At 45.5% G+C, this 26254-nt stretch overlaps 1 protein-coding gene across 2 annotated transcripts; it reads left to right on the plus strand.

Moving 5' to 3' along the window:
• Positions 1-3433: 3433 nt before the first annotated feature.
• Positions 3434-22797, plus strand: Pdia4 (protein disulfide isomerase family A member 4). 2 transcript variants are annotated; one of them, XM_034519598.2, is made up of 10 exons: positions 3434-3718; positions 8303-8474; positions 9621-9826; positions 11287-11425; positions 14008-14144; positions 14344-14502; positions 15766-15917; positions 19470-19626; positions 20546-20779; positions 22012-22797. In XM_034519598.2, the coding sequence occupies exons 1-10, from the start codon at positions 3631-3633 to the stop codon at positions 22425-22427; spliced, it is 1860 nt and encodes a 619-aa protein (XP_034375489.1). In that variant the 5' UTR covers positions 3434-3630; the 3' UTR covers positions 22428-22797. The 2 variants fall into 2 exon arrangements, with proteins under 2 accessions (XP_034375489.1, XP_034375488.1); XM_034519597.2 differs by having other exon boundaries at positions 3438-3718; positions 14022-14227.
• Positions 22798-26254: the final 3457 nt, after the last annotated feature.

The raw sequence follows: 26254 nt of genomic DNA on the forward strand, positions 1-26254 counted from the left end.
CCAACCTCTTAAGAAGATTATACTCCTCAAATTCCTTCATTATTAAATGCCAGGGAATTCTGAGTATTTGGTATTGTTACTAAAAATCAAATGCTATTGGAATTTGTAGAAGTGAAGCATTGAAATATAAATAACTCCCAACAAACTTTTATATTAAAAACAAAAAATTATGAGAGAGTAAGTCTTCTCTGGAGTCGGACTACATGACACTGGCTTTAGCAATGCATTGCCTACAGAGGCCAGAAGAGTGTGTGTCATATGCTCTGGAACTTGAGTTATGGACCATCTATGAACTTAGAAGTAACTTATCAAGAGCAATCCTCTGCAGAAACAATCAGGTTGCCAGCCCCGTGTTACAGTAAGTAGCTAGGCAAACCTAAATGTGAATCTTGCCCTAGAACATCAAATGCAGTCAGTATTCAGCTATAAGGAAATGCAATTACAATGGCATCTACTGAAATATTATACTCTAAAACATCAACATAGAGCCAGGCAGTGGTGGCGCACGCCTTTAATCCCAGCACTTGGGAGGCAGAGGCAGGCGGATTTCTGAGTTCGAGGCCAGCCTGGTCTACAGAGTGAGCTCCAGGATAGCCAGGACTACACAGAGAAACCCTGTCTCGAAAAACCAAAAAAAAAAAAAAAAAAAAAACCAAAAAAACAAAAACATGAACATAGAATCTGAGTATGAAGAAAAAGAACACAGTAGGCAGGCTCATACAGCTTCTAAGCAGCTAGTTCTGAAGGTATGTCCAGAGCGTAGGTCAAGAGAAAGCTAACTTCCATCATATGTTACAAATGTAGGATTTAAAAAAAAAAAAGTGGGGGCAGGCCTAGTGGCCCATCCTTTAATCCCAATTCTCGGAGGGCAGAGGCTTGCTGATTTCTAGGAGTTCCAGGCCAGCATGATCTACGTAGCAAGTTCAAGGCTAGCCAGAGTTATGTTGTGAGACCTTGTCTTAAAAACAAACAAACAAATAAAACCTGGGGCTGGGCAGATGGCTCAATGGTTAAGGCCATTTACTGCTCTCAAAGGACCTGAATTTAGTTTATAACACGCATGTTAGATGGTTCACAAGACCTATAACTCAGCCATAGGGGACCCACTGTCCTCTTCTGACCTTTGTAGGCACCTGCACACACATGCACATACCCAACACCCACATAATACACAATTTAAAAATAAAAGTGAGAAGTTTTCTTTTCTTTTTCTTTTTTCTTGTTTTTGTAGACAGGGTTTCTCTGTGTAGCTCTGGCTGTCCTGGAACTCACTCTGTAGACCAGCCTGGCCTCAAACTCAGAAATCCACCTGCTTCTTCCCCCAAGTGCTGGGATTAAAGGCAAGTGCCACCACTGCCCAGCAAAAGTCAAGTGTTCAGAGAGATTGGTCAGCTATTCTTTTAGAAAACCTTTGTTGGATTTACAGCACCCACATAATGGGACATAACCACCTGTAACTCCAGTTATGGGAGTTCTAATGGTTTCTCCTAGCATCCTCAGGCACCAGGCATGTAAGTAGTGCACACACATGCATGCAAGCAAAACTCCTATGCACATAAAATAAAATAAAAATGAGGGCTAAAGCTGGGCCTGGTGACACATACCCTTAATCCCAGCACTTGGAAGCAGAAGCAGGTAGATCCCTGAGTTTGAGGCTAGCCTGGTCTACAGAGTGGACAGCCAAGGCTACATAGAGACATCCTGTCTTGAAAAGCAAAACCAAACCAACAACAACAACAAAACCAAAAAGCAAAAACAAACAAAAAACAAGCAAAAACCCACAAAACAAACAACAAACACACATGATAGGCTAGAGAGATAGCTCAAGTTTGGTTCATAAGCACCCACATTTTAACTCCAGAAAGTCTGATGCCCTCTTCTGACCTCTGAATACATCAGGCATGCATTCAGGTAAAACACTCTTACACATAAAATAAAACAAGTTAAAAAAAAATGAAATCTTAAAAAAATGGAGATATTTTTGTTTTGTGTTGGATGAGAGATCATATGTTTTATGTATATCTGGTTTTGTTTTGAGACCAGGCATTACTCTCTTGTCCAGTTTGGCTTTGAATTTCTGGGCTAAATTGATCTCCTGCTTCAACCTCCAAAGTTATTGAGACTACAGAGAAGAATTATATCAGAATAATAAAAAAGGTAGAACCATCACTGAATTCTACAGAAAATACAAGAAACTGTAGTCATATCTTGTGGTTTAACCTAGATAGGATCGACCATAAACCTCATGAGTTCAGAGCATGTAGGTTGTGTGCCTATCTAGTCTTAATTTAGTTTTCAAAACATATAATGTGAACTTCTGGCTGTGGACATGCATGCTGAAGTGTCACCAGTAGATACACCAGTAGACAGACAGTATAAATGGTGAGGACTCTCTCCCAACAGACTGCTCTCTAGAGAGAGATCTGCAGGAGTAAAGGAAAACACACATTCAAATTGGCCTAGGAACATAGCCTAATAGTGCTAAAAGGACAACCCAGGAGAGTAGTCATAAATATAGCTCATTTTCCCCTCTTGTATAAATAAGAAGATACTGCAGGGCTCTCTAAATTTTATTTATGTAGCCTCATTTGTCTTCTGTCTTATCAGATGTTAATCCACAGGTGTTAACCTTAATACCAGCACAGCCTTCTTTCCTGACACACAAACCTAGTTTCTTCTCCCAAACACGGCTATTTCTAGATCTAAACCACTAGATTGGTTATCTCTCTCCTTATTTCCTGAAAATCATAATATAAGGTAAAGTTCAGACAAGAATCTGACTTAGTTATAGACTTAGTCATGGAGTCCTAGTTCTAATTTTTCTTTTCTTTCTTTTTTCTTTTCTTTTCTTTCTTTTTTTTTGCGACATGATATCACTAACATGAGCCTCTGCCTCCACAGACGTGGAGTCAGCACACCCAGCTCTGAATCAATCTATTTCATATTCCTCTCCCAACCTAACATCCAGGAAAGAACCTCGACCTTTTATATGCTCAACAGAAAAATCAAGAAGCCAAAGCACACGGGAAATGAGGCAGGATCACTGATCTTGTTTTCCAAAAGACAGGCATGCTGGTTCTGTCCACTTTAGTTTCCCGCACAAGGATGGACTCAGAAGGAAGCACCTACAACTGCACCCCACCATTTCTCGGAGTTTCTGACACGTGTTCTTCCTGCCAAGCTTGGCCAAAGGGAGCAGGCCTCCACACCAACCCCTCCCCTAGGAGTGCTCGAGCCCGCCTCCCCGTGCAGGGCTCGCGGCCTTTGTTCTTCCCCCGCACTCTTTCCGGATCTGGGCGCTCCAGGCAAACCGAGTGGCAGCCGGTGATTGGTGGTCGCGGCGCAGCCAATCAGAAGGGGGCACCTCACGCTAGGGCTCGGAGTTTTAAACGCTGAGCAGAGGGGCGCGCCCGCGCGGAGGGCTCAGGCGGCGGGGCGGTGCCGGTGTGGGCGGGGCGCCACGGCTCTCGCCCTGATTAGTGCGGGGATTGGACGGCCCGCGGCTTCCTTGCCTCTAACCAATCACCGGGCTGAACTTCCTGGAGGTTTTGGTGCGCTCCGGCGTCGCTCGGGAGGTCGGCGAGTGCTTCGCGGCGGCCCGTGTCTGCAGGCCTAGCTGTGCACTCTACCATGAAGCTCCGGAAAGCTTGGCTGTTGGTCCTGCTCTTGGCGCTGTCACAGCTGCTGGCTGCTGCGAGCGCCGGAGATGCGCAGGAAGGTGAGCGGGTGGGCGGGCCGGAGCTATAGGTGGGAGCAGCTCGCGTGGGTTGCAAACCTTGCTGGGGCCTGACAGGGTGCTTCGCTCACACCCCTGCGGAATTAGTGACCCGGGAGCATCGAACTTGCCGGAGTTTCAGTGTAGTGCCGAATCAAGGGCTGTGGGCCTCCTTAGTTCCCACTCGAGACTAGGACATGGAGGGACGTGCCGAGTGCCTGATTCGCAACTCGTCTCTTTAACCCTCACTACTGAGATTTGCCCCTTTGGTGAGTAAAATTTCCTGGAGAATACTTGCTTTCCAAAGCCGGTTTTAGAAACGAGAAGTAGGCGGGATGGCCGCTAGTAGGGAGGACCTGGAAGAGACAGGCGCAGATATTGGGCATCTGTATCAAGAAGTAGAAATAACCCAGGCTTTGTTGTCGTCTTTTATGGAAACTGGAGCTACCATTCCTTATTCAAGCATTTTTTTTTTCAGCGCCTCTTTGCCAGTCGCTGCACTGGGTTTTGAGAGTCGAGGCTGGTGATGCATGTATTCATTCTAGTAGGAACTAGACATTATGCCGGTACCCATTCTTCGAAATCCTCTAGCCGAAAACATAAGAACTTTGAAATTAGGACGTACTAGTTAAGTCGCTGTTCCTAGAGAACATGTGTAATCGACACCTTTCCTTTATCCTTCTAACCACTAACTTACTGCCTACTAGGTTTAATCTAATATAAACAAACCCCGTATTTAAAGTTTGGTGTGTAGGGCGAATGTGAACTTTATACTCTTAGGTTGAGTAAGATTCCTGCGGATTATTCACTCATGAGTCTTTGCCCAGGTAGGAAAGAGTATAAAAGAGAAGTATCTGTCCTTGGGACTTTTATCCAAACTGGCTGAGTGCTCGTTTCTTACAGAGACCCAAAATACACTGAAACAGAAGGAGGGCAGACTCTGCATTTTAAGCAAAATCTTCACTTTTTATGGCAAAATAGACTTTGTTGGGGGACACATGAAAGTTTGAGATCCAGTGTAGTTTGGTGTGTACTTTAAGAACTACTAGGTTGTGAGACGGTGATCTGTTTTAGGGTGATGATTGTTTGTTCGAGATGGGGGTCTCATTATGTAGCTTGGAGCTCATCATGTAGACCAGGCTGGCCTTGAACCCAAGAGCTCTGCCTGCCTCTGCAAGGGTAAAAATACGAGATAGTGTGAATTTTTGAGAGGCCTGGGTGAGTGGATTTCAAAGGTTGTTTAGATTAGTCAGTGGTATATCTTTTGGGTCACTGGTGCTGTCCCTGGGGAAAAGTTTGCTCTTGGTGAACCTAGGAATCCCTGGGGTGTCTGGGCCAAAGACAAGCCTTCTCAGACTAGGTTCTCAGGTTTGGTAGGGCTGGCAGTGTGGTTTAGTGATAGATCAGTTACCTAGCATGTGCATGGTATTGCACTGCAAAGGGAGGGAGAATGCAGTTTCACTCCCTGTGCTTAGTCCATACTAAGTGTCATCTGTAGTGATTGAGCATTGGTTAGCTTTGTTTTGTTGTCGTTGTTCACTGTTGACTGAGGTTGGCCTAGTGATTGTCCAGCCAATGTTAGCTCCTCCTTGGCAAGGTGGAGTGTAGCCTTGCTGAAGAAGTGGGGACATCTTTACAGAAAGTAACTACCAGTGCCTGGTCATGGATGCAGTGTGATCATCAGGTTTGTCCAGTGGTTCTAGACAGGGTGTGAAGATGAATTTGAGATGTATCATTCGGTTTGTGCGGCAGTCAGGGGGAGATCCCACCCTCTCAGAAGGTACTCGGAAGTTTTGGATATACTTTCTAAGCTAGAATGTTTGACTTTAAAAGTGAAGTCTAATGGGGGGGGGAGATAGGGTTAAAAAACTAGTGGATGGAGATGAAATCAGTGGTATAGCAGTTACCTCAAATGTGCAAGACCCTAAGTTTGATCTCTATCACAACAAAACAACCCTGAGGGCTGGAGAGATGGCTCAGGGGTTAAGAGTATGTTCTGGGGCAGTGGTGGCGCAGTGGTGGCGCTTGCCTTTAATCCCAGCACTTGGGAGGCAGAGGCAGGTGGATTTCTGAGTTCAAGGCCAGCCTGGTCTACAGAGTGAGTTCCAGGACAGCCAGGGCTACACAGAGAAACCCTGTCTCAAAAAAAAAGTATGTTCTGTTTTTCCAGAGGACCTGAGTTTGATTCCTTACAACCAACATGAGGTAGGTCACAACTACCTGTAACTCTAGCTCCAGGATAGAGCCTCTGGGAACCTGTACTCATGTGTACCTACTTACACATAATTTTAAAAATAAAACTTTTGTAACAAAAATAAACACTCAGAAATAAAATCTCACTTAAAAATTTAATCTGAGATAACCAAGCATGCACGGTTTCAGGTTTTTGGTTTTTTTGTTTTGTTTTTTATTTGTTTAGGTGTTGTTTTGTTTTGTTTTTTGAGATATGAGTTCTCTGTGTAGCCCCGAGAACTCACTCTGTAGACCAGGCTGGCCTTGAACTCAGAGATCCATCAGCTTCTGCCTCCTGAGTGCTGGGATTAAAGGTATGCCCCCCCACCACCAGACCTAGTTATTTTTCACTGTACACATAAGTCTTCCTGTAACTGGGTGAACTACCAGGATTCCCTTCCTCTCCTAGCCATGTTCACTAGCTTGAAGAGGGGACAAAATTTCATAATGCTTTCTCTCTAGTCCTTGACTAGAACAAATAGCCTGCAGCCAGGATGAGTGTGGATGATCATAAAACCTACCTAACTTCTCCAGCCTCCTAATGCACACATGAGGCAGCCACCAGGCAGAAGTTAGTTAGTTTGTTTGTTTGTTTCTTTCTTTCTTTCTTGTTTGTTTGTTTGTTTGTTTGTTTTTTGAGACAGGGTTTCTCTGTGTAGCCCTGGCTGTCCTGGAACTAACTCTGTAGAACATGCTGGCCTTGAACTCAGAAATACGCCCAGGCAGAAGTTTCAATGCATCCTTGCATCCCACAGATGATTTACAGAGTGGGAAGTATTCAGTTTGGCTTTAATCAATATCAACAAACTGTGTATTATGGCTTAATTCTTGTTCTTTCAAAGAAGTATGTCAGTAGACCAGGCTCCCTTTTTTTGAGTACTACAGAGCAGGATTGTTGTGTTTTGTATGGCATGTATGGCCTCCCTGTCTCCCTAGTTCCTGAGCATTCTGGAAAGATGTGAACAAAACCTTGTTGAGGAAGCTGTCCTCTGTTCCCTAGGGAGTTGTCCAAAAAACATGTATCATGGAATCATGCAGTAGATAGCTGCCCTTGTACTGTCAGATGTCAAACTCAATCAGGGACCCACATCCTCTCTACTCTGCTCCTCCTGAATACCTGAGAGCCTGTCCTCTTAATTCCTCTCTGTCCTTAACACCTGTTTTGATGGTGCCCAGAAGGAGGTAGCAGTGGACAAGAGAAGCACAAGCCGGCTTGGTTTTTACTCTGAAAGTAGGCATATTTGAGCTGTTTCTCTTACCTCTAACAAAAGAAGAAGGTAGGCCTCAGTTGAGGAAAGGGTGTGTGAGGCAGAAAAAGATTGGGGGGGGGGGGGGTGAGTAGTAAATTTGAACCGGAGCTAGGATTTTTGTAATGATTTTGCACATTGGTAAAGTCCATTAATAATGATCAAAGCTTACCCGACAACCCCAGAGCTTCAGAGTTGTGGAAGAGCAGTGTGAGGGATATGTGGGTGAAACACAGTGCGTCTCCATGTACCCACAGTTATAGAGCCAGCATTGGGTTACTTAATACATTCCACAAGTCTCAGGTTCCAGGGTCCTGGAAGCAGGTTTCGGGCCTTGAGTGCACTCAGTCCCGGACAGTAACTTGCAGTGTTCTTGACTGAGCTCCTGAAAAAAGAATTGGCCCTTTGACTCACTCTGGCTTCAGGGTGAAAGGAGTAGTGTGCTTGCTGCACGCAGATCTGTTTACTGCTATGACAGTTGGTGGAGAAACTAGTCAGGGAGACCCAGAGTTTCATTCCTTGTTGTATCTGCAAATCGGAAAGAACAACTTAAAAGTTAACACAGTAACACTCTCTTGCTTTCGGGGGGGGGGGGGGGGGGGGGGGGGGGGGGGGGGGAGGGAGTTGCTTCCAACAAAGTATAATTTTTCATGTATATTTGATGCCCGTTTGTTCCCTAAGTCTGTAAAGCTGTCATTGTTTCAAAGTCTTTTCTTCTCAGAGTATTACTCAAGGCTGGCTTTCTAAGAAAAGCTTGTGTCCCTTCCATCTTCTTCTGAAGGATCAGCCCTCTGGGCTGTTTTTAAAGAATATGAAGTGAAATGACACAGCTTTTTCAGAAGTAGAATGTATGTCTGTACCAGAGAGTAAATCTTGGGTATCTGCATATTTGGAGGGACCGGGCAGGTAACGTGTCACTGGGAAAGGTTTATTGAGGTTCTAGAACATGGCTTGCCGATTCTATGTCCCTGTTGAAATGTAGAGTAGCCATGTCTCTAGGGTAAGGATGTACAGCCCCCCCCACCCCCGTGACTTGTTTGAGCCTCTGACATAGTTGTAAAGGAGAAAGTCAAGAGTTTATTAACCAGCATGGGTATTTTCTGGTCAGATGCTTCAGATTCAGAAAATCCCGTTGAGGAGGAGGAGGAAGAGGAGGATGAAGAAGATGAAGATGACTTGGAAGCTAAGGAGGAGAACGGTGTTTGGGTCTTAAATGATGGAAACTTTGATAACTTTGTGGCTGACAAAGATACAGTGCTACTGGAGTTCTATGCACCGTGGTAAGCACCTTAGCTCTCGCAGCTGGGCAGTTCTACGGCTGACCTCCCCAGGCCGTCCACGCCCCTGATGAATTGAGGGTCTGACCACAGGAGCTCCAGCTCTCCCATTACTTTTTTCCTACTATTACTACTTTTTTTGGCTTTTCGAGACAGGGTTTCTCTGTGTAGCCCTGGCTGTCCTGGAACTCACTCAGTAGACCAGGCTGGCCTCGAACTCAGAAATCCGCCTGCCTCTGCCTCCCAAATGCTGGGATTAAAGGCGTGCGCCACCACCGCCCGGCCTGCTACTACTTTTATTATTACTTTTTCGGTTGTTTTTGAGACATGGCTGCTATCATCATCATCATCATCACTACTACATTTTTGATTATTTTGTGTGTGTGCTATAGCATGCTTGTAGAAGAATTTTTCCTACCACTGTGGATCCAGGGGCTAGTACTGGGATCTTCACTCTTAGTGACAAGTGTCTTTTACCTGATGTGCCATCTTACCAGCTCTAAGACTTCAACTTGATGTCAGGGGTGTTGGGAACTGGAGACTCAGTCCTTCCAGCTGGCATTCGGTAGCCTTTAGTCAGCCCTCACCGTGGAATGGCAGTCATAGTTTCTGAACAGGCTGGCAGAGACAGCTCCAGGTGCAGGCTGTTGACCGTGGGGTGATTTCGTTGTCTTATTTTTGTTCTCTTGTACAGAGCTCTGGGGAAACAGATACAGATTCTTTTCCTGTTTTACCCCTCATGCTTTCGTGCATGGGAACTGATAAATTCCTCCCACTTCTCTCGTGCTCTTTTGCATTTCATGGTCCCTTCTGTTCTTTTCCTTCTGTGCTCTTTCTGTTTCACTTCTGAGGTAACCTCACATTATTTATCTAATATGTGGTTTAAAACCATTATTTTCTATAAGATAAGTGATCTGGTTTTTTTGGTTTTTTTTTTTTTTTTTTTTTTTTTTTTCAGTTTAGAAGTTTTATATGTATTTTACATACTGGTTATTTTATTTTTTTAATTGCAAAAACAGTTTGTTGTGTGTATGGTATCTAAACTACAAGTCTTTCCATAAAGCCTCTGGTATTTTTTTGAATGTCTTGCTTGGATTTCAATCTCTTTGGATACAGGTAATTCTTTTTCTTCTTCCTTAAATTTCTTAGGTGTGGACACTGCAAGCAGTTCGCTCCAGAATATGAGAAAATTGCCAATACTTTGAAGGACAATGATCCTCCCATTGCTGTTGCGAAGATTGATGCAACCTCATCGTCCATGTTGGCCAGCAGGTTTGATGTGAGTGGCTATCCCACCATTAAGATCCTGAAGAAGGGACAGGCTGTTGACTATGATGGCTCCAGGACCCAGGAAGGTGAGCTTCAGGATGTGAGCTGTTAGGAAATGGTACCTAAGGAACACCACTCAAGGTTGACCTCTGTCCTCCACACACCAGTATAGATACATTTAAAAGAAAACACACATTCTCTCACACAAACAAATGGTTGCCTTTATCCAAGGACAAGCTTTAACAACTTAAGGCCTTGGTGTGCATGTCTGCCCACCTTCGTTTGAATATACATTCATACTTGAAAAAATACAAAGGAAGAGAAAGATACTGGGCACCCAGCTTTAATACTGGGCTTTCTGGCCTACGTTGGAACCGTTAGAGCTGCATATGCTAGGGTAGACTCCTCATCCCCTTGCCCATCCCCTCTGAGTAAATTTTAATAAATGGTTGTTTCCTATTAAACTGGCTCAGGGCCTCTGGGTATGGGTGTGGGCAGGACCAGCCAGTTTGTATAGTGAACCTGTGAAGGTTGGTCCCCTTGGCTCTTGGTGATATTTGTAGTAAAGGGGAAAGTTTACCGTTCCTTGCCCTAAGAATCACTTGTTTGTTTGTTTTTATTTCTTGTGCTGGGGATCAAACCAGAGTAACTTATAAGCAAACATTCTACTACTTGTGCTACCTCTACAGCTATGGCCCATTTATCTATCTTATTTATTTATATTAATTACTTTTTGTTTTATTTTTGAGACAGTGTCTCACTATGTAGCTCTGCCTGTCCTGGCTCTCGCTTTGTAGACCAGGCTAGCCTTGAACTCATAGAGATTAAAGGTGTGTACCCCCAGCCTGGCTAGTCTCTTTATTTTTAAGAGTGTATTATTTTTCACTCCAGTTGTTGGCTCCATTCTGAAATGAAGCCTCAAAAACTTACATTTTTTTAATCTGCATGTGTGATGATTATGGGCATGCTACGGTGTATATATGAAGACCAAGGACAACTTACAGGGGTGGGCTTTCTTGGCATATGGGTCCTGAGGATTGATCTCAGGTCCTCAGGCTTGGTGGCAAGTGCCTCAAGCCACTGAGCCATCCTGCCAGCCCCTAGGCACACTTCCCACTAAGCTGTCCTACCAGCCCCTAGGCACACTTCCCAGGTGATTCTGCTGTAGCCTAAGCAGCAGGAGCTTCTGCTGTGTGAAATTTTCTAGATTTTTGCTCACATTTCATGATGCCTATGATCTGGTGCCAAGATTTACATGGTTAAGCATGTAAATAGTTTATACATGTTGTAGGAATGTTGCAAGATTATAACCAATCTTATGTATCTGTTATAGTTACTGTTCTGATCCTGGGAAGAGACACAGTGACTATGGCAACTCTTAGAAAAGACATTTAATTGGTAATTGGGCTCAGGGTTTCAGAGGTTTAGTCCATTATCAGCATGGTGGGAAGCATAGGGGGAGCCAGCCAGCTTCTGTGCAGTTGCTGAGAGGTGCGTCCTGGTCATACGTTCGGTCTCATGTATTTCTGTTGTTTTATTTTTTTAGAAATTGTTGCCAAAGTCAGAGAAGTTTCCCAGCCTGATTGGACACCTCCACCTGAAGTCACTCTTTCATTGACTAAAGATAACTTTGACGATATCGTAAATAATGCAGACATCATTTTGGTGGAGTTCTATGCCCCATGGTATGTTAACAGTCGGGTACATGATATTATGATAATTAGTGTTCAGAACTCTGCCAAGCGTCGGTGAAGGGTTGCAGTGCATGGCCAGCAAGGTTAATACGGAGCAAGGATGAGGTAGCAATCTGGGACTGTACAGGGAATCATGGGAGAAATGCATGTGGAAGGAAGTGAGTCCTCACTTTAAACTTTATTAGTGCGTGTGTGTGTGTGTGTGTACAGGTGTGTGTGTGTACAGGTGTGTGTGTCACAGCATGTGTGTGGGAGTAAGAAAACAGCTTTGTGGAGTACCTGCTCTCTTTCCATTTTTGCTCTGGGGAATTGAACTCAGGTTGTCAGCCCTTTATGACGAGCACTTTTACATCTTGCCAGCCTGATTTTCGGTTTCTTAAGATGGCCTCGTTATGTAGCCTAGGTTGGCCTACAGACTTGGAGCAGCCCTCCTGTTTCAGCCTCCTGAGTCCTGGAATTCAGGCATGTGTTACCACACTTGGATAGAAAAGACTTGTAGGGAGATGTCTACGGCTCCAGGCCCCTGGACATTCCCGGAAGTAATCTGTGGTAGCATCTTGGTGAATTTTTCATTCCTTTGCCAGGGGTTTCAAGTTTTAGCATTTGTCTGGATAGGTCCCTTAGACTAGAATAAAGACTAAATTATGAATTGTGGATGTGAGCACTGGGCAAACGAGTGGTGGGGCAAGTCTTTAATCCCAGGACTTGGGAGGCAGAGGCAGGTGGATCTCTGGCAGTTTGAAAGCAGCCTGCTCTACACAGTTTGTGTGGCCTTATGGTTCCAGGGAGAGTTCCAGGAAAGACAGGATTACACAGAGAACCCTTGCCTCAAAAGTAAATAAATAAATAAATCAAATAAAAAATAAATCAAATAAAAGTGCCCTCAAGTGTCTGCATGGATGAGGCCCCAGAGTGTCAGCAAGGGAAACAAGTTTGTTGTCTTAGAATCAGCAGGCAGAGGCTGTGGCTGATACACGGCAAGGAGCTAGTCTTCCCCGGCTCCAGGCAGGGCCTATGTGAACCCTAGTCTGCCCTGGCTCCAGGCAGGGCCTGTGGGAACCCAAACCTGTGGCTTTCTGGATCCTACAACAAAACCCACCATATCTGTTCTTTGTTGGGTGTACAGATGAAATGACAACACAAAGGGATGCCCAGAAGGAAAACAAACTGGGGGAGAAAGAAAGAAATGACATTAGTGTACTGGGGGAGCAGCTAAGCTGGCGGCACCTTTGTAACCCCACATCAGTGCTAAAGAGATCCCCGTCCTTACACTGCTATAGATGAGGCCTGACATGGTAGGAGGTACATGACATTGTACTAGTGGGTCACCTACCCACTCTGGTTTATGACTGTTACTGTTATTTGCTGTAAGGAAAGACTATGACAGAAGAGACAGCTTATAAAAAGAAGGAGTATGTGTGGCCTTATGATTCCAGAGAGATAATAGATCATATGATGGCAGAGTGCAGGCCTGGCACCAGGGTTAGGAAGCTGAGGGCCCACAGGAATGGAGCAGAGAGAACAAACTAGAAAATGGGAATCTTTTAACCCCGAAAGCCCACTTCTAGTGACAGACTTCCTCCAGCAGCCTCTAAGCTTCTCCAGACAGCATCACCAAGTGAGGACGAAGCATTCAAATGGGAGACAGGGGACAGCCCTTTCACTCCACAGCAGCCACTCAGGAGGTGTGTGAGCAAACTGTGACCCTCGCAGGCTCATCAAGCACCTCGTGAGCTCAGGAGACCTAAGAAGAGAGCTAGCCTTAACTTGCAGATGGTTTACATGTTGCAGTGTGAACCCTTTACTTAACTGAGTCCCAAGGACCTGAAGAAGACAGTGTTTATGTTAACTAGAAGGACTTGAGAACCCGAGAGCAGATACAAGTCATCAGGGTCTCATGGCATAGATTGTCCGTTTTGTTTATTTATTTATCTTTTGTTTGGTGGTGTATGTGCGGCCAAAGGTGAAATAAACCTGGGTGCCAGTCAGATAGGCACGTGCTCTTCTGTTACTCTGCCCCGCACAGTCTGTGTTAGTTATAATCTTAACTGCAAGTGCCTCCTGTTCTTGTTCATCTCCTGCTCTGCTTTGTAGGCTAAGACTTAGTTACACTCTAGTCCTCTGTCTTTGTTCACAGTGTCACCTCTCAGCCCCCGAATCCAGCTAATCTGGTGCCATGTCTATGTTTGGTATTGGATAAAGGCCAACACAAGCATTCACTGACACTTGTCAGTGACACCATTCCTGATTTATATTGTTGACAGCTCCCATATCCTAAGAAAATCTCCCTTCTCAGGATGTTGGCTTTAGTGCTTTTTTCCTTGTCTTTCTCTCTACCAGTTTGCTGTGCTCCTGTCTCTACACACAGGCCTCTAGGATGTGAATGCCAACGGCAGGAATCTCGTATTCTAGCAATTTAGTGTGTCTGTGGGGCCTGTCTTGGCATTCTCACCTAGGAGACATTCCAAGATTTGGTGGCTGTAACCGAGTTCCTTGGGTCCATGGGATTGGTCTCTGTACCTCACTTAGCTAATAAATGAACCCATGCTGGGACAAATTCCTGATGGAATTGACTTCCTTTTGGCAGGTGTGGACACTGTAAGAAACTTGCCCCTGAGTATGAGAAAGCTGCCAAGGAGCTCAGCAAGCGATCTCCCCCGATTCCCTTGGCCAAAGTGGATGCCACCGAACAGACAGACCTGGCTAAGAGGTTTGATGTCTCTGGCTACCCCACTTTGAAAATTTTCCGCAAAGGAAGGCCTTTTGACTACAATGGCCCACGAGAGAAATATGGTATGGCTGCTACCTTCCTCATAGTGCGTGGAAAGGGAGTGTACTGATGTACAGCTGGGAGCTAGAGGATGTGGTCGGCTGCGAGGACCTTCCTCAGACATGTGCTCTGCTCCTAGGAATTGTTGACTACATGATCGAGCAATCTGGGCCTCCCTCAAAGGAGATTCTGAACCTGAAGCAGGTCCAGGAGTTCCTGAAGGAAGGAGATGATGTAGTCATCATTGGAGTCTTTCAGGGAGACGGTGACCCAGCCTACTTACAGTATCAGGATGCTGGTGAGTACACGCCCTGCCATACTCCTGAGGTTTTGGGGAAGTAGGCTGTTTTTGCATAAACTTAGCATAATGATTGGGTTTTTGTCTGGTAAGCATGAGGTCCTGGATTCAAATGTGTTGCACCACAAATGTAACAAGTACTTGCTGGAAGAACCAAGGGATAAGCTTTCCAGCCTTGGTCTGCGGCTGCCATAGTTGGTGAGTGTGTAATCACATGCTAAGTGTGTAAGAGCAGCTGCACTGTCTCCCCATCCCACACAACCACATTAATTCAAGTTGTTTGCCTTCCTCCTCTCCTAGAAAGAACAGCTCTGCCCTTGGAACAACACCTCTGACTTGGGCCTGTTCAGGTTCTGGCTCTTGCTAGTTAACTAAAACTGTGGTCACAGACTGACTACCTCAGGCCAGTGTGTGTGAGTTTTAGCATCCTCAGTTCCTCCTTCACACAGCACAGGTGTACTGGACTTCATTGCTAAGTGCCCTTTCAGCATGTCACTTGTCACCTTGTACTGATCTCTCTGTGTCATAGCCACGTTTGTGCATACTTTCAATTCAGGCTGGTGATTTGTTTGTTTGTTTGTTTTGAGACAGGACCCCTCTGTGTAGCCCTGGCTGTACTGTGTAGACCAGACTGGCCTCAAACTTACAGAGGTCTGTCTCCCTCTGCCTCCCAGGTGCTGGGATTAAAGATGTGAGCTATACCCAGCTCAGTCTGGTGTTTTGTCAGAACTTCAGAGGAGAGCTCAGTTTAATTAATGTTTCTTTGGTCTTCATTGGTTAGTTAACTATCATCTGATCTTGACTAATCAGGAAGAATTTACCCAGGGAAACTCCAGCCTAGCCAGGGCTTTGCCTAAATGCAGAGTTCTTAATCTTAGGACAAGAGCTTGGAACCTGTGTGAATGGCACTCGGTATGAAACCTCAGTGTAGAGTCATAGGAAAGTGTGGTACTTGAATGTTCTCTGAGAGGTACTGTCGTCCTGCGTCCCAGTTTGCTACTTGTAGACAGAAGGAAGTATTTGCACCAAACAAATAGTTCTAAATTTCTGTAAATGTGGTTTTTTTATTTCTGACAAATTCTAAGATGGAAGACTTAGATATGACATTTGTGCTGAACTGTAAAAAACAGGTTCCTGTGTGTGTTTAAATTCTGCGTGCTGTTCATTTGGAATTTACAGTGGCATTCACTCTTCAGGCACTTGGCCAGTGAGGGTCATAAAACTGTTATCCAGTCAACTTAAAATATTCTATTAATTTGTCAGCTAACAACCTGAGAGAAGATTACAAGTTCCACCACACTTTCAGCACTGAAATAGCTAAGTTCCTGAAGGTCTCCCTGGGGAAGTTGGTGCTGATGCAGCCTGAGAAGTTCCAGTCCAAGTATGAGCCCAGGTTCCACGTGATGGATGTTCAGGTGAGTGAGGGCTCTTCAGAGCTGTGACGCGTCCCATGCTACGCCAGTTCCTGGGCATTCTCCGTGCACAGCATCTGAACTTGAAATGTGGAGAATTTTCTTTGCCCACAGAGTGTGGCATACCTGTCTTAGTTACTGTCTGTTGCTATGAAGAGACCCCATGACCAAAGCAACTCTCCAAAAAGGAAAGTATTTAACTGGGAGCTTGCTTGTGGTTTTAGAGGTTTAGTCCATTATCATCCTGGTGGGGAGCATGGTGTGAGGCGGCAAGCAAGCGTCAGAGCACGTGCTGAGAGCTACGTCCTGATCCATAGGCAGAGACACGTCCTGATCCATAGGCAGAGACACCGGGCCTGCGTACAGGAGCTTTCAAAATTTTAAAACCTGCCCCCATGATATACCTCACCCAAAAGAGCCAAGCCTCTTACTCAGTTCTATGGAAGAGCTTCACTCCTTTGTATTCCAGCCTCCTTCCCCAGCCTCCCTCCCCAGCCTCCTTCCCCAGCCTTTTCTTCCCACCCCCTCTTAGGCTTCAGGGCACAGGATAGGAGCAGGATAAGTGAGTAGTTGTATTGTATTTTTCCCGGATGATGCTGGTCCCATTGTGTTGAGGCTCCTGATGTTTGAGCTCTGGGTCTTTATGAGACCCTGTGGGACAAGTGGACCATGCCACCAGACAGGAGAACTGGTAAGGTTGAACAAGCCCAAAACCCTGGGAAAACTCAGAATTGAGAACTGTAGACATGGGGCCAGCTCCCGGTCAAGCTTACCTGTCCTGGAATGCATAGCTATGACACCCCATTGAGAGGACCGTGACAATCATTCATGTAGGGACATTACCTGGAGTCCTACCCATACAAATAGTGCATCCCTAACATCTCAGACTGAGCCAGTGGGAAGCATTTACCCCTGGATCCCACCCTCCTCCCAAAATGTTTATAAGGTCCCTATCCACATGAAATAAAGTGCATGAGTTACTTCACCAAGAACCATCCGAGAGTGGCTGTTTTATTGAGCTGTAGTACTGGGGAAGAGTTTGCTCTCCTGACGAATGAAGCACTCATCACTAGGCATTGGATCCGCCCAGCAGGCTGGGCTAGTGAGTCTCCATCCCCACACCATGCTTCCAGCTGCCACTCTGCTGTCTGCATACTTCCTGCTAGGCGCCGTGGCTGTGGTTCTCTTTCTTGCTGCTGCTAGCATTAGCGCTGCTGCGGTGGCCAGAGAGACCCCTGCCTTGTACTGGCTTCCTTTTGGAGAGCTGTAACACTTCGGCTGTTCCAGCTGGAGGACCAGAGATCCTCTGAAGTTACTCCTGGTTCTGAGGAGAACAGCACCTGGAGACCCCATCATGAACTTCATTCTGCCTCTCCTGGGCAGCCATATGTGACCTGCAGTGCTACAAGACCCAGAGGAAAGAAAGAATTGTGGGAAGGGAAGCAGTCAACAATACGTGGGCAGCCATGAACCTCTGTCTTAGTCAGTGTTCTGTTGTTTTAAGAGACCCCACAACCAAGGCAGCTCTTAAATTGGGGCTGGCTTACAGTTTCAGAGACCGAGTCCATTTTCATCATGGCAGGAAGCATGGCAGCATGCAGGCAGATGTGCAGGAGAAGAGGCATAGAGTTCTGCATCTGTAACTAAAGACAGCAGGAGAAGCAGACACCAGGCCTGGCTTGAGCTTTTAAAACCCCAATGCCCCAATGATAAACTCTCTCCAACAAGGCCACAACAACTATTCCCTCTCAAGTAGTGTCAGACCCTGATGGCCAATCATTCAAATACATTAGCCTGTGGGGCCTCTTCTTGTTCAACCACTACACATCCCCAGAAAGACCACAGTGCCCTGGGTATTTGGCCCTCGCCCCTCATTCCTGTCATGATCTGCATACCCATTGGTTCTTTACGTGCAAGTCTCGGGACTCTCTTCTTCCCTGGACCCAGTGCTGCCACCACCCTTCAGACCTTTCACCTTCAGTCATAGACCATGTGACCCAAGGGATCCTGTTAGGCGCTGTGGACCCTTGTGGCCACACATTGCTCTCACATACGTGTGTGCTCCCAGGAAAGGGCCCAGATCGATGCTTGGTTGGTTGGTTTTTGAGATTTTGAGATGAGGTTGAAGTTTATGTTAAAAGGAAAGGCAGATTTAAACGCAGATGTGGAGGGAGACATAAGGAAAGGAGTCGTCTGTCCCCAGGGGCTTGCCAGGTGTCACTTTGGTATGTTTTTAAATTTTTATTGAAATAGGGTCTCAATATGTTATCTCTGGCTTTTCTAGAACTCACTATATAGAACAGGCTGGCCTCGAATTCACAGAGAGCTCCTTGGCTCTGCCTCTGGAATGCTGGGCCTGGGGGCTACACTGCTCCTGGGAGTTCAGCACATTCTTGAAGGAATGTTTAGCCCAGAAAGGTTACAAGCTCCATGTAGTCTAGTTTACAGCCCATCATGGCTTCCCTGCTCTTGAGTTTGCCCCCGACTGAGCCTTGTTGGGTGACGGAGCTGTGATTAAAGACTTGGTTGGTTCTTTGCCACCTGAACCTAAAGCTTCGGCCTCATTGCAGCTTCTTCCAGGGCTGCTTTGCTTACTTTTGTAGCACATTCACCACACCCACTGCCCTCAGAACAGGCCATCTTCACCGTGCCCTCTGCACTGCTGCTTCAGCCCTGTGTGCCGTCTGCTCCCTGGCTTTCCCGTCTACACAGGAACCCTGTGCTCATTGTGTTCCCCACCGGATGACAAGTATAGAGCTTTGGGAACACGGGTCAATAAGCTTGTGCAAGTTCCTTCCGCTGTAAAGTAGACATACCTACCCTCGGTGGTTGTGAGACAGTATCTGGAAAGGGCTTGATTTGAGTCTTCAGTGTGAGCCCTAGTGATCCCTAGGGACCTCCAGTCTCCAAAACCTGAGTTCTGCGTCCCCTTAGAAACTGTCACTCTGGCATGTATTTTAGGTGCCACATAAACTTGGGTTCCCTTGACACTGACATCCCAGAAGCATTATTAAAGGAGCACATTGAGCCTAGTTAAGTACACCTGCCTGTGAATGTGCTAAGCCCTCAGCACACAGCCCCCAGAGAGGAGAGGTGGTCTCAGTGGTTGAGCAACTCACCAACCATGTACTTTGTCTGGCTCTAAATTCCAATTTGCGGCTTCAATGTCCTCTAGTACAATCTGAAGATTAGAGGTGTGGCTGCTCGTGGCCAGCCGCAGAGCTTTACCCGGCCACTAGCTGGAGTTTTGCCTCACCTTGTCGTGTATAAAATGGATTTCAGGGCTCTTGTGGAGCTCGGCTAACTGAATATGGAGAGACCTGCATGGCTTAGCCCGTGTATAGTTACTGTTTACGACCCTTAAGCGTTTTCTCATTGGGCTTTGGAGTTCCGGTCAGAAGAAAGGGTGTGATTGGATGGAGTGAGTGAGCTCTCCTGGCCCTCCTGTTCTGAACATGTCAAAACAAACATCTGTGCCTGACAGTGACTCTGAAGGTGTATTAGCTAATGCTCCTCTCCCATGGTGCTTGCTCTCCTCTCTCCCCTCTGATACAGGGCTCCACAGAGGCGTCAGTCATTAAGGACTATGTGGTGAAACATGCCTTGCCCCTGGTGGGCCATCGAAAGACTTCCAATGATGCTAAGCGGTACAGCAAGCGCCCCCTGGTGGTTGTATACTACAGTGTGGACTTCGGCTTTGATTACAGAGCTGGTGAGTGACCTTACCAACGCCTTTCTAGGGTGGAGGCTACCATTTTAGAAGTCTTGCTCTAGGATCCTTCAGTTAGTGGTGTGGGCATATTTTTGCCTATAGCATTGGAATTTTGAGCCTTATTGTACCCTTTTTCCTTCCTGATTTAGCAGAAAGGGAGTTAAGAGTCAAACCTAGGCCTAGAGAGTTGGCTCAACAGGTGAAAACATTCAATGCCAATCCTGAGGACCTGAGTTCAATCCCCAGGACCTACATGGTAGAGAACCAGTTCCTACGAGTTGTTCCCTGATCTCCTCACATATATTCTTACAGTGTATAATATAAATAGTATGTTTATACTATTTATAGTATAGTAAAAATTCAAACAAAATAAACAACAAAGAAAATAGATGATTTTAAAAAGAAGAGTCAAGCCTGGTACCTTCTTAGAAGTGATGAAGTGATGTAGCAGATCGGATGCTGAGAGAGCTTCTCTCTCCAGACAGAACTGTGTTGCCAGTGCCCAGGTCTGCTGGAGCTTAGTTGGGTTTCTGTCCTTTTTTGTTGTTGTTGTTGTTGTTGTTTGTTTGTTTTGTTTGTTTGTTTTGTTTTGTTTTGTTTTTTTGTTGTTGTTTTTTTCGAGACAGGGTTTCTCTGTGTAGCCCTGGCTGTCCTGGAACTCACTCTGTAGACCAGGCTGGCCTTGAACTCAGAAATCCGCCTGCCTCTGCCTCCCAAGTGCTGGGATTATGGGTTTCTATCCTTAAGTCACCTGCTCACACATTGTCGCTATACCAGAAATCCTGTCCTATCCAGCTGAGGTAGCTGTAGGTCCTGGGACTTGTCAGTGTACGTCAGTGTCAGAATCTTGAACCTCGCAGTCCAGGGCAGGATAGTTACTCTGCTCAGCCACTTAGTTCACAGCCTGTGTCTGTTTCAGCTACTCAGTTTTGGCGTAACAAGGTCCTAGAGGTGGCCAAGGACTTCCCCGAGTACACATTCGCCATTGCTGACGAGGAAGATTACGCCACGGAGGTGAAGGACCTGGGGCTCAGTGAGAGTGGAGAGGATGTCAATGCAGCCATCCTAGATGAGAGTGGGAAGAAGTTTGCCATGGAGCCAGAGGAGTTTGATGCAGACACTCTCCGGGAGTTTGTCACAGCTTTTAAAAAAGGTGAGTTGGGGGCACACATGTCTGTTCGTCAAAAGTGACTCCCTGGAGCTTCCAAGCCAGCAAGACTCTCAAGAATGAATTTTTAAAAATGATTTTAAAAAAAGGAGAAGGAGAAGGAGAAGGAGGTAGCACACGCTAGAGGAAGACACCTAGTCTCCTCTCCATAGCCAACAGAAAAGGCCTGGTAGCTCCCCTGTTACTGCCACGCCCCCCCCCCCCCCAAGTTCTCTCCAACTCATTCTCTGACTTAGTCACCTGAAGGAGGTCCATTGTGCCCCCCGAACTCTGAGGCACGGAGACAACTTAAATGTTATTTTGAACATTTGGGAGGTTTACTTTTTCCTCATTTTGGCAAGTCTTCTAGTATTTACTTTGAAGGCAGAAGCCAGCTGAGGGTTCTTTCAGTAGCATCAGCCTAAAGAAACCACAGTGTGTGGTTAGACAAGGATTCCGAGAGGCATCTCCAGATGCACCCAGACAGTGCAGTCGGGTACAGCTACAGCCGCTGACTTCAGAACATGACTTGGAAAGCCTCTGTGTTGTCACTGCTTGTACTCAAGAGTCTTACTCTAGATTTTTCCTCTTCTGTCCCTCAGGGTTGGGAGAATGGAGACAGACTCTCCATTTCTTTGTTCGTTTTTGCTTTTTGAGACAGGGCCTCACACTCATAACCCCTTTGCCTCAACCTCCCAGAACGCTGCTGCTGTAGCTAGGCTTCATAATTCCTCTTGGATTTGTTGTTAGTTTGGTTGGTAGGTTTTGGTTTTATTTTTAGGAGAAAGGGCAAACATGACTTGGAAACTTTTCAGAGCTCTTTGAAACAGGCTTTTGAGCATGAGGCATACTTGCTATGAGATTCCAAGCATAGTCTTTATTGTCCTGACTGAGCAGAGCACCTAAAATTCTCATTGCTAGCCACTTGGTACATACATCCATTTTGGGTACTCAGTTTTGTCATTGCAAAGTTGATGTTTTCCCCACGTGGTTTTCAGACTCAGTCCTAGTGCTTTCAATAGCTCTCCTGCATTGGTCAGTGTCCCTGTTAGAGTGGACTTTGTAGGGACTGGGAGAGTGAAGATACTTTTATTATAGAGAATTGTCCATTGTTGGGGGAGGTTTAAAGGGGCTAAGTCCCCACCTGTCAGTGGGGCTAACAGCTCCTGGTAGCTAGTAATTGAGGTTGCCTCAGTGTCTGGTACAGATAGAGTGACATCTCTTTTTGTGTTTGGCAGGAAAACTAAAGCCAGTCATCAAATCACAGCCAGTCCCCAAGAACAACAAGGGACCAGTCAAGGTGGTGGTGGGAAAGACCTTTGATGCCATCGTGATGGACCCCAAAAAGGATGTCCTCATTGAATTCTATGCACCCTGGTGTGGGCACTGCAAGCAGCTGGAGCCTGTCTACACCAACCTAGGCAAGAAGTACAAGGGCCAGAAGGACTTGGTCATTGCCAAGATGGATGCTACTGCCAATGACATCACCAATGACCGATACAAGGTGGAGGGCTTCCCCACCATCTATTTTGCCCCCAGTGGGGACAAAAAGAACCCAATTAAATTTGAGGGTGGCGACAGAGATCTGGAGCACCTGAGCAAGTTTATAGATGAACATGCCACAAAGAGGGGCAGGACCAAGGAAGAGCTGTGAAGGCCTGGCTGTCTGCAGCAGGTGCAGGGACTGACACTCTAGTGGACAGCATTGGCCACCAAGCCGTGAGCCAGCAGTCACATGGCAGGATCGTGACTTTTTATTTATATATATATATATATATATATATATATATATATATATATATATTGATGCCACCTCATGCTCTGAATACTGAATAGCCATGAATGACTTAATTTAGTTTAGATCAGATTTTTATGGAGGATACATCTATTTTTATCATTTTGGGTCTTTTTTTTTTTTTTTAACTATTTACTTTAGTATTTCTTCAAATAAGTTTTGGATCTTCTGTTTAAGAATCTTTTCTTTTTTTTTTTTTTTAATTTAAAGTTTAAAAGTCTTTGCCAAATCACGCTGTTTGTCTTTTATTTTCTTGTTCAATCAACTTTGAGCTGAAAAGTAGGAAACTCTGTGTTTGCTTGATTTCTTCCTGCTGATGACACCAAGCTGAGGGCTCACTCTCCCCCGACAACTGGCCAGGATGGTGTTTCAGCCATGTCCATGTCCAGCCATTCCAGCATCTGACACACCAGGATGACAGGCAGTAATGGAATATGGCCACTACTGGTTCCTCAAACCAGCCCAGCTGCTAAAATAAAGTGATCTCAGTCAGACTTAGAAACTGTGGGTGGTAGAAAAGTTGTAGCAGGCTAATAACGCAGTGGGGATAACCTCAGTGACTGATAGGCAGCTAGGTGTGGTGGCGCACACCTTTAATCCCAGCACAGAGGCAGGTGGAACTGGGTTCAAAGCCAGCCTGGTCTACAGAGTGAGTTTAGGACAGCCAGGGCTACACAGAGAAACCCTGCCCCCCCCAAAAAAAAAACAAAACAAAACAAAAGAATAGGCTTCTGAGAGATAACTAAGCATGACAACATGTCAAGGGTTCTGAGTTACACCTCATGATCATGGAAATACTACAGGATGAATTCAGGCTTCCCTGCAGCAGGGTCAGTCAGCCTCTGATGAACTACCTGCCCCACAGAGCACTCTACTGTTACACAAAAGGCACTTTCAGCAAATCAGTTTCCACATACAAAATCTCCTACCTGTTCTAGGAGTTGTCTGAAGAAAACATTACCTAAGGAATCCTCAGCCATACAAGACTTCCTGGTTTGCCAGGAATGTCTCAGGACTAAAGTTAAACAAAGGGTGAGTTAATCTTTCAGGAAAAGCAACTCTGTAAACCTAAGACAACAATCGCTATTTACAAAAAGCTACTTCAAAGCCTAGGTGCCATCACTCTGGGATTCACGCCAGATAATACAATGGCTCTGCTAAAATTCTACTGTAACAAAAGATGAAGCAAAAAGCATCATCCTGAGGTTGGACACAGCAACCCACCAGCAGGAAAAGAATCCCGATCGCAGGCACTAGAGTCAGAGACCCACTTGTTCTCACAGTCAGGAGTCCCATAAAAACACTAAGCTAATAGGTATAATATATACACCGGACATGGTACAGACCCATGTAGGTCATGTGCTTGCTGCTACCGTCTACGCTCACACGTGCCTGCCTTAGTTGATTCAGAGGCCTTGTTCTGGTGTCCTCCATCCCAGTGAGATTCTCTGAGCTCTGAAGTGGGAGGCATTTGATGAGGACTTCCCACTTAAAGACTAATGCCTGACTGTGGGTCTCTGCATCTGTCCCCATATACCATATACCATGTCCCCAGAGGGGCCTCTCCGATGATGACTGGGTAAGGCATCTTTGCATATAGCAGAATATTATTAGAACTCTGACTTTTTTTTAAAGACCAGTAGTGTTTCCTTGGCACCATTTGTATCACCTGTAAGCTCTTGAGGGCCGGCAGGAGCAGCTGCAGCTGGTGCGCTCTAGTATTGGAGCTCTGGTGTAGTCCCTGTAGCACATCTGCTAACTTCACCCCTGCTAGAGTTCTCAGGTGGCCAGGAAGTTGGGAATTTTTAGACCCTGGCAGCACTTACTCTTGCAATTTCTGAGCAGGCTTGGTATTGGGATTTCTCAGATCTTGACAGTGGCCAGTGTTAACTCTGGGTCTTGGGTATTCAAGATTCTGGCTCTAAAAGCTTGACACCTTTCTGGAACTCCAGTCACCAAGACCTGTCTGTAGTCTCTCTGGCCTTTTACATCCTTTTTCCTTCCATCACAGATATCTGTTCTTTTCTGCCTTTTGTGACCCTACCTTGAGTCAAACTAAAACCATGAAATGTGTGTGTATATGTATGTGTGTGTATGTGTAGGTATGTGTGTGTATGTGTAGGTATGTGTGTGTATGTATACACATGTATATGTATGTGTGTATGTGTAGGTAATGTGTATGTATATGTGTGTGTATGTGTAGGTATATGTATACACATGTATATGTGTGTATGTATGTATATGTGTGTATGTATGTATATGTGTGTATGTATGTATATGTGTGTATGTGTGTATATGTATACACGTGTATGTAGGTATGTGTAGGTATGTGTGTGTATGTGTAGGTATGTATTATATACCAGTTAAGCATCGTTTTCCCTTGTGAGTGTGCTCTGTCAGAAACATGAAACATGGATATGTTTCTTTCCACAGTGTCCTAATGTATAACAAATTTTCAACATCTATGGTTTCAAGGATAGCAGTTAGTGAGATACTCTACACTCTTTGGTAGCCCTGGCCAAGGTGAATGCAGATCCTTTATTTCCAATCTTCATTACTAATAAGAACTCAGACTATATGTGACTCATCACACAGTAAATATATATAGCTGTACATACGTTTATATGTGGGTTGAAGAATGGCTGCAAAGGGTTACAGAGGAAGGAGCTTTGAAGAGGCCCCAAAACCAAAGCTGGGAAATTAGAAGAATGCAGTATATATGTGTTCTGAAGAATCTGTAAAAGTGTCTTTTATTCGCCTGAAGTAATGGTTGTCTTCAAGACTTACTGTTGCCCTCTGCTAATCTAGGACTAGTCCTGGAAGCTTCTAGCCTCCGTACAATCTAATCTAGGCCTAGAATGTTTTCAGCTTCTGAGACTTGCTGCTGAATAGCTCACCCTTTCCGGTTCTGAATTCTGGTTCAACTCAGCTGTTCTGGCTTAAACGCTTCTCCAAACTGACTGAGTCAATCTGGCTCCTTCTCATTCTCTGGCTTGTTCTCTGCAACCTGTCTCTGTATAACTGTCCCAGTAAACCTGCCCTCTTGCCCCCTCCTCTACTGCTCCCTTAAGTAGCCTCTCTTTCCTCACCTCGTGAGAATTGGCTATAGCCTATTTTATCAAATCTTTCTCTGACTTGTCATTCTTAGTGCCACTCACTTAAACATCACTTCCAAACATGGGTGCATCCTTCTACAAACTTTACCTTCATTGATTGAGATTACAGGTGTGTACTAAGGGTGTGTCTGTATTCCAGTCAGAGTGATAAAAGGTCTGTGCTAAGGGCTAAGCCACATAGCTAGAAGCAGGCTTTTTCAGTAAATACCACAATCAGGGGCTTCACGGTGTGATCAAATATCCTGCAACAATAACTGAAGCAGCTCCAGGGGCTGCAAGTCAGGCCACTGTGTGTTGGAGGCTGTGGGTGAGCTGCAGAAGAGAAAGGGCAGGAACCATCCAGTGCTACTTCAGGTAAAGGAACAGGCTGGTAGATGGACAGCATAGCCCAGGCAGTGGAGCTGGCGACTGGGGAGACAACAGTTTGAGTAGGCCATGTCAAAATCAAAACCGGAAACATTTGTTTTTTTGTTTTATGTGTATGGGTGCTTTGCCTGCATGTATTATCTGTGTACCATGTATATGTCTGGCATCAACAGAGACTAGAAGAGGGCACGGGACAAACTTAAG

The sequence above is a fragment of the Arvicanthis niloticus genome, chromosome 15 (genome assembly GCF_011762505.2).
Source record: "Arvicanthis niloticus isolate mArvNil1 chromosome 15, mArvNil1.pat.X, whole genome shotgun sequence".
NCBI classification, from domain to species: domain Eukaryota; kingdom Metazoa; phylum Chordata; class Mammalia; order Rodentia; family Muridae; genus Arvicanthis; species Arvicanthis niloticus.